Below are 8427 nucleotides of genomic sequence, written 5' to 3' on the forward strand. Positions count from 1 at the left end.
AAAGCAAATACAAGATGTAACTTCACTTTGAGGGGACTGGCACCAACTGCCTGTGTCTTTCTCATGGTAATTTACAAAACTCAGTCATCAACTAAATATTAGCATTCGGCATCTCTAGGTATGCATACATTAGGAGGAAACCAAAAAGTGTGTCAATGGGCTACAGTATAAAGACATGCTGCAGGCAGAGATGGAGGTTTTAAGGGGTGTTCTGGAAATCAATAACTCTACTGTAGATCCGTCTTTGTCAATGTCAGCTTGTCTGGTTTTCAGCAACATGGTTTAAACAGGTGAAAGGATTCCAAACAGAGTGGCTAATGACATAAACAGCTATTAACCTGAGCACAGTTTAATTAAAATCTCAAACAAATTATAGTGTCAGAGATTGGACGTAATCCCATTTAATGAGGAAAGCTGGATAAATAAAGCAGAGCTAGATTAGGATTGAGTGTGCGTGTGTATGTGTGTGTGTGTGGTTGTAAAGTTGTGTTTGAAGAGAATTGATTCAAAATTGCAGTATCTGGTGAAATTCCCTATGCAGCAGGGATCTTATTGGACAGGGATTATTTTAAGATGAATATTGGAGATAAGCTCTGCCCAGGATGAACTTGGGGTCAAATGGATTTTCGTGAGATTTGATAAACAGACTTTTTTTTCTTCTTTTTCTTTTTTTATAGCAGCCATAGAATATAAGTTAAATCACCAACAACTAGTCAGCTTCAGGTGTTATTTGTGAAGTAGGACATTCCTAGGTTTTGATTTGGACTAAAGGTTTTTACACACTGAAGGCCTAAATTTTCGCCTGAGCTAGTTTCGTATTGATATGCGAACAATTCGTCATGTAAACAAACCTTGCACACTGAGCCCCATGCGTATGAAATGCAAAGTTAATTTCAGAAAATCTGTGAAATTTTTGATACAATGCTTGTGATACTTCACACATTCACATATGTAAACAAATTCTGAACAGAGACTGGCAGTACCTAGAGACATTATAAGAGATGGTGGCTGTGTTGACGTGACAAAGGTGTGCGAGTCATAAAATCCTGCATATAGGGGCTGTCTGTCACATATTATCTTTATTTTATGCGCTGTGTTTGTCATAAAGTTATCAAACGGCTCAGATGACGGCATTCTGCTTTTAGCTTTTTGCTTGTACAGCGGCTCAGAACTGTGAAAACCCCCCTCAAAGTGCTCTGAAAAAATTCAAATAATAAAAAAATAAACGCAATAAATAAAATAAAATAAAATAAAATAAAATAAAATAAAATAAAATAAAATAAAATAAAATAAAAAAAAATAATAAATAAAAAAAAATCATACCCAGGTAAAGTTTTTGTATGATGGCCGGAAATTTCGGACTAAGTGTGGCAATATGATTCACACATAGTGAGGTTGAATTTATTTTTTAATGTGCGAAAATGTGCAAACGTTGGATTCAGTGTGCAACTCAGTTTTAAAAAGCTTTAAGTTGCATATTTTATAATTGATTATTGCTTATTAATAATGTAAATAGTATGCAATTAATAAAAATATGCTGTACTATGCAGATTACACATTAATAAATACACTTAATCTTTAAATTTCATGGCGCCAAAAAATGAAAACAAACTAATAATTTGCTTTCCATAAAGTAAAATTCCAAACTGTAGTTTTTTTTGTTTTTGTTTTGTTTTTGGTTTGGAGGTTTTAACAGAAATAGAAAGTATTTTAATGAATGTAGGAAATTAGCAGCAAATGACAGTCATGGTACAAATAAATTCCAAAATACTATGGAAGTCAATGGCTTTTGGTCCACAACTTTCTGCAAAACATCTAATTTTGTGTTCATAAAAGACACTCAAACATGTTTGGAACAATTGTAGAGTGAATAAATTATGACATATTTGGGTGTTTCAAATTTGATGACAAAAAAATGCCTGGATATCAAAATGAATGAAAAAAAACAAAAACAAAAACAAAAAAAAAAAAAAACAACTGAACCAGTTAGAGCTACTTTTCTGTGGTACCGGATGTAGTTGTATTTACAGTTGCAACATACTGTGATCTATTGTGTTTCAGATGAGGCATTGTGTGTGTGTTTTGGCATATTCTTCCTATAATGTTCTCAAACAAAATGCTTCACTTTAAGAAGCTCCTCTTTGGTTTGGGAGAACTTCTTCAAGCAGAAAAGCTCATTTTGTCTCCAAGGAGATCTCTTTCTCTGTTGCATTCACTCTTTTCCTTTCTCTGTAGTCCTCTAATGTGCACTGAGAAACAACACTTAAGCTAGTGTTTTGATGTTGAATTTAATTGGAAAGGAAAACACGACCATGTAGAGTCTAAACCAGTACTGTGTTTGACCTCATTGAGACCATCTGTTGAATTTGTATAAAGGACAGTGAGATGCCAGCAAACATTGTGTCAATCAAACCCAGCCGATGTGTCTTAGGTTCCCAGAGGATCTTAGAGCTTTGTCTCATTACAGTCCTTCCTGTGCTGTCCGTGTTCAGACACAGATTTTATTTTTTCATGTAATGACGGAGAGGTTGGTCGTAGCCGCTCATTATTGATGACAATCCTGAAGTGGCGGCTTCATAAATATGGAACCCGGGCCTGTTTACCCGATCAGGAGTGCCCAGGGAGACATTTATCAAATAGGAAAGAGTGCCAAAGGCTGGAAACTTTCCATACCCCTGGGAGGGAAGTAAAGGGCATGTAGGCTCTGCATTAGTCAGGAGGGATAGCAGACACTGTGATTTTGAAGCTGGAATGAATAGCTCAAAATGAGAAAGAAAAAAAAAAATATATATATATACACACACACACACACACACACACACACACACACACACACACACACACACACACACACACACACACACACACACAATAATATATACAAGCAAACACACAAAGGAGAAAGCTAGTGAACAGAGGGCTGGATGGATAGAAGGACAGAGTGTGGAGTCTTGAATAGACAGATGATTGGATGAAAGAAACCTCTGATGTTTAGATGGTATAGGTGGATGGATAGGGTGGATAGAACCAAGAAGGGGTGGATGTGTGGATACTGTAAATGGAACCAAGATTGCATGGATGGATAGTTGGATACAATGGATGGAACCAAGAATGCATGGACAGATGGATGGATGGATAAATGGATGGATTGATGGATTGAGTCAATGGAACCAAGGACGGATGGATGCAGTGTATGGAACCAAGGACGGACGGATGGATGGAACCAAGAATGGATGGATGGGTGGATACGATGGGTGAAACCAAGGATGGACAGATGGATTTGATGTACGAAACCAATAATGGGTGGATGGATAGGGTGGATTGAATGGATGGATGGACGGCTGGATACAGTGGATGGAATCAATGATGGTGTAGGTAAAGGCTTGAATGGATGGATGGATGGATGGATGGATGGATGGATAGATGGATGGATGAATGAATGAATGGCTTGATGGATGGATGGATGCAGTGGATACAACCAAGGATGGATGGATGAATGGATGGATGGATGGATGGATGTATGGTTGGAAGGATGGATGGATATATGAATGTATACAGTGGATGGAACCAAGGATGGAGTAGATAAAGCTTTGGATGGATGGATGGATGGATGGATGGATGGAACCTGAAATATCTAGATGGTAATGCATGGATGGATAGTTGGATACATTAGATAGAACCTAGGTAGGATGGATGGATGAATGAATCATCAGATGTCTAAATGGTAATGGATAAATGGATACAGTAGATATAACTAGGGATGGATGCTTGAATGCATTGAGTGATGGATGGATGAATGGATGAATAGATAGGTAGAGTCTTGAATGGATGGATGAAAGACTAAAACCTCAGATGTCTAGAAGACAATGCATGGATGGATACAATAGATAGAACCAAGCATGGATGGGAAAAATGAATATAAGATAAGATGATAATGGAGGAATAGTTACATTAGATACTGAAGAATCTTGAGTGTACAGATGGATGGAACCTCATATGTCTAGATAGTAGCGAACAGATGGATACAGTAGGTGGACGTTAAATGAATGGATGGAAAACTGATGTCTAGATGACAACGGATGGACGGATGGGTGGGTGAACAGATGAATTCAATAGAACATTTGATATGTGGCAGTTGTCTATGAGGGGCTTTCCTTTTGTTTGTGTTTATTTCATTATTAAAGTGTGTTTGTTGGTTACCGCCTCCTTCTTCCTGTTTGAGTGTGAGTTTTGAACATCATTACAGATGGATCTTATTAATTAATCATTTGGTTCACAGAGTGATTCGGTTGTTAACACATCACTGGAGAGCAAGATTGTGAATATGATTTTTTTTTTACATCTTTCTGACAGAAAGACAACAGCTAGTCAGAATGGGCAAAATCCCGTACGACAGCCGCACCATCAGCACTGGTGCCCCCCAGGGATGTGTTCTCTCCCCACTGCTCTTCTCCCTGCACACCAACAACTGCACTGTAAAAGACCCCTCCATCAAACTCATTAAGTTTGCAGATGACACTACTGTTATCGGCCTCATCTGGAATGGTGACAAGGGTGCATACAGACAGGAGGTGGAGCGGCTGGTGCTTATAATGCATATACAACAACCTGGAGCTGAACACGCTCAAAACAGTGGAGATGATAGTGGACTTCAGGAGAAACCCCCTGCACTCCCCCCATCATGTACAGCACTGTGGCTGCAATAGAGTCAATCAGGTTCCTGGGCACCACCATCTCTCAGGATCTGAAGTGGGACATTCACATAGACTCTATCGTGAAGAAAGCCCATCAGAGACTGTACTTCCTCCGTCAGCGAAGGAAGTTTAACCTGCCACAGGAGCTGCTCGTGCAGTTCTACTCAGCTGTCATCCAATCCATCCTCTGCACTTCAATCACCGTCTGGTTCAGCTCAGCTGCCAAAACCGACCTCCGTAGACTACAGCGAATAGTCCGGACTGCTGAACGAATCACTGGCACTACCCTTAATACACTTCAAGAACTGTACTCTTCCAGAGTGAGTAAGGATGCTTTCACACCTGTGAATCGATTCAGTTGTTCCGAAACAGAGATTAAAATTGTTACATTGTTGCTCTTTGCTCTTGGAGCTGTTCGCTTTCACACTGCAAAGTTTCTAATCGGACCAAAAGAGCTAAAACAAGTCACGTGCGAGTAAACTCTCCTTAAATTGGTCAGAGTGTCAGAGTTTATTTTGCAGCGTCCCGCTCAGCTGTCAGGAGAGGTGGTGGTTTGGTGGTGATTGACAGGGTGCGCGCACGTGACGTGTCTGAGGAGAGACACGGTAGGGAGGGGTGAGAAGGGTGCGCGACGATGCCTATTTGAGGACTGGGAGAGAGACACGAGATTACCGGGAGATCATCACTCGTTTGCGGGCATCCGGAGACTCGCGAAACTTCCCGCCCTAATCATAATTCTCTCTTCATATAGCCGTAAGCCTATTACATATCCATAAAACACTGTGATATAACCGTGCTCGGATCAGATCGCTTTCTCACTGCAATCGAACCGCTCCAGGGTTCGTTTCAATCGAGCCGAGACCACCTCATTCAAGCGATCTCGGAGCAATTACTTTGGCGCGGAACAGAGCGCGATTGCCCTGTTCACATATGCCAATCGAACCGCGCTAACTGGGCAAACGAGATACGTTCCGAAACAAAAGTGTAGGTGTGAAAGCACCCTAAAAGGGCTCGCAAAATCACTCAGGACGAATCGCACCCAGCACACTACCCAGTACACTACCTGTTTGTACTGTTATCGTCTGGTCGGCGCTTCAGAGCACCAAGCACAAAAACAGCCAGACATAGGAAAAGTTTTTTCCTCAGGCCATCTACCTTATGAACAGTTAAATATCCCCCAACTGTGCAATAAATATGTGCAAGACTTTATCATACGCACTTGTACCTTATGTCATTATACAATGCAATACTTTCTACATTCGCATTTGTACACAGCACCTTATAACCTGTATATTTATAACAATCTGTACATACAGTTCAACATCCATCCGTCCAGCATCTCTGTTAAATGTTTATCATCTTTTTTTTTTCATATATATTTGTTGTCAATTTATGTACAATGGAAGCTTCTGTAGCCAAAACAAGTTCCTTGTGTGTTTGTGTGAAGCACACTGGGCAATGAAACTGATTCTGATCTACATGACAATTGATGGATGGGTGGAATTTTAGATTTCTTGATGATGGAAATTTTTTGTTATTTGTGTTTACTCAATTACTCAATTCGTCATTTAAAGAACCAGCAACGCATTATTCATATTTCATTTCACCTTATTGACCTTATTCTCCGCCGACGAGCGGGCGCTGCCATTTGAATCTTTTTGGCTTGAGACTTCCGGTCTCATTCACTTCCATTCATTTTTAGACATTAAAAACTGCTCATTGCGCTGCTTGATGTTGCAATTTGATAGTTTCTTGTTATATTATTCTACTTAGTCTGTGTAGTCATGCAAACATTTGTTTGTAGAGCAAGTAGTTTGACCTTTTTCTGCCGTTTATTATTCCTAGTCATTTCTCCCATAGGCGACTGAATCGGAAGTTGTAAGACAATCGCAAAAACAGGCGCACTTCCGCATTTTAGAATAAGGTCAATACAGTCATAAAAAAACACACTCACCATTGGATGATAACTTTTCTAAAAACATGACAAGTCATTGTACGCTACGGAATAAGGCTTCTGGTATCAAACTGACCTTTAGTGCAAATAATGTTATCATAATCTCTAAATAATTTTAACACTACTTCCCAATGGACAATTTTTGCCACAGACCTATGCTCAAGAACTTCCGAAAAAGTAATTCTCATTCAGCTGTCTTGTATGTGAAAATGAGAAAACCTTGAGCTTCATACCTTATCATTACAGCTCGAGGGGAGATAATGAAAGGTTTTGTAAACAGCCGGCTAGTTTCTTTTGAATCTTCCTTATGTTACTGAATAGTGTCTTCCAATTCACACGACACGTGCAAAATCTGAATCTGATCCAACACTCAGTAACAGCACCCTTTGACAGCTTTTCAGATGAGCACGAGCTTGCTCACCACTAAACTACATTTTTAAATTCACTCTGACAACTTGTACTTTCACTGGTCTATAGCATATAGACTAGCAGAGAAAAGGACTCAAAATCATTTTATTCAAATATTATCAGTAGATAATCAAATACTCTCCATGTACTGTGCAAGAAGACTTTTATATATGCAGTATATATACAGTTTTGCAGGCATGGCATATATCTTTTTAGCCAGCTGAGAACTTAGCATCACATGGTTCCCTTAAAAGACCACCACATTATTATTATTATTATTATTATTATTATTATTATTATTATTATTATTATTATTATTATTATTATTATTATTATTATTGTTATTATTTTCACATTGCCATATGGATAAGTGCTAAAAATCAGTTCTGAGACTAATAAACACTTTTGTAAAGAAAGCCTTTTACATTTGTTCATTAAGAGATAATCTTTGCTAATAAACACAATTTCTGCAGCCTAAAACTGTTTGTTTATTTTACTTACAGGACACTGTACTTTACCTTAAATTAATTGGTTAGGTTTTTATATATATATATATGTATATATATATATATATATGTATATATATATATATATATATATATATATATATATATATATATATATATATATATATATATATATATATATTTTAAGTTATACAAATTTTAACTTAATATTTGAATAGGTTTGTGTGATGCAAGTTGTGATCATTTGAGGCGATAAAAAAACTATATTGGATAACAAACGACATTGCAATATTTTATTTTTCTGCGATACATATTGAGGTATTGAGTATAGTTCTACCATATGAAATAAACTGCTCAATATTTTAAGACTTTATAATTTTAGATTTTAGATTGATTGTGATGATTTTGTAGGGAATCCATCTGCATAAAATATAATAAACTAATAACAAGCATTGATAAATACAGTACATTAAAAATACAAATTTAATAAACAGTATTTTATGGATTTCTAGAGACTAGCAGTATTCAGGTGCAAATGTTATATTCAGATGTTAAATGACCAACTACAGTCTTTATCATATTTATACATAAATACAATTACAATTTACTAAAGTTACAAACATGATAATTTTCAAAAGAGAAACTAAGATGCTGAAAAAGTGGACAAGTGATTTGAGAGCTTTGTGTTATGACATTTATTATATCCCTATGAGTAACTTTTCAACATGTAAAAGTCAAATAATATTAGGTATTATAATGAATTTTATGCTGTAAAATGCTTTTTGAAAAATTATTAAACTCATGTTATATAAGAACTGTTAGTTCAATCCAATTCATATTTATTTCTATAGCGGTTTTACAATGCAGATTGTGTCAAAGCAGCTTCACATAGAAGATTATAGTG

The 8427-nt window shown here is 37.2% G+C and overlaps 3 protein-coding genes across 6 annotated transcripts in view; 1 reads left to right on the top strand and 2 right to left on the bottom strand.

The window, feature by feature from the left end:
* Positions 1-8427, bottom strand: part of sdk2b (sidekick cell adhesion molecule 2b) — a 628575-nt gene that overhangs the window by 545743 nt on the left and 74405 nt on the right. The gene's annotated exons all lie outside the window — the stretch shown is intronic.
* The window catches only part of LOC147841460 (uncharacterized), a 74400-nt gene that overhangs the window by 13133 nt on the left and 52840 nt on the right, over positions 1-8427 (bottom strand). The window lies entirely within an intron of this gene.
* LOC147834542 (uncharacterized) lies at positions 2908-5902 on the top strand. Its single transcript, XM_087276837.1, has 2 exons — positions 2908-3375; positions 4354-5902. Exons 1-2 carry the CDS (start codon positions 3300-3302, stop codon positions 4704-4706), a joined length of 429 nt encoding a protein of 142 aa, XP_087132963.1. The 5' UTR covers positions 2908-3299; the 3' UTR covers positions 4707-5902.

Source organism: Danio rerio, chromosome 12 (assembly GCF_052040795.2).
Source record: "Danio rerio strain M-AB ecotype USA chromosome 12, GRCz13ab, whole genome shotgun sequence".
NCBI classification, from domain to species: Eukaryota; Metazoa; Chordata; class Actinopteri; order Cypriniformes; family Danionidae; genus Danio; species Danio rerio.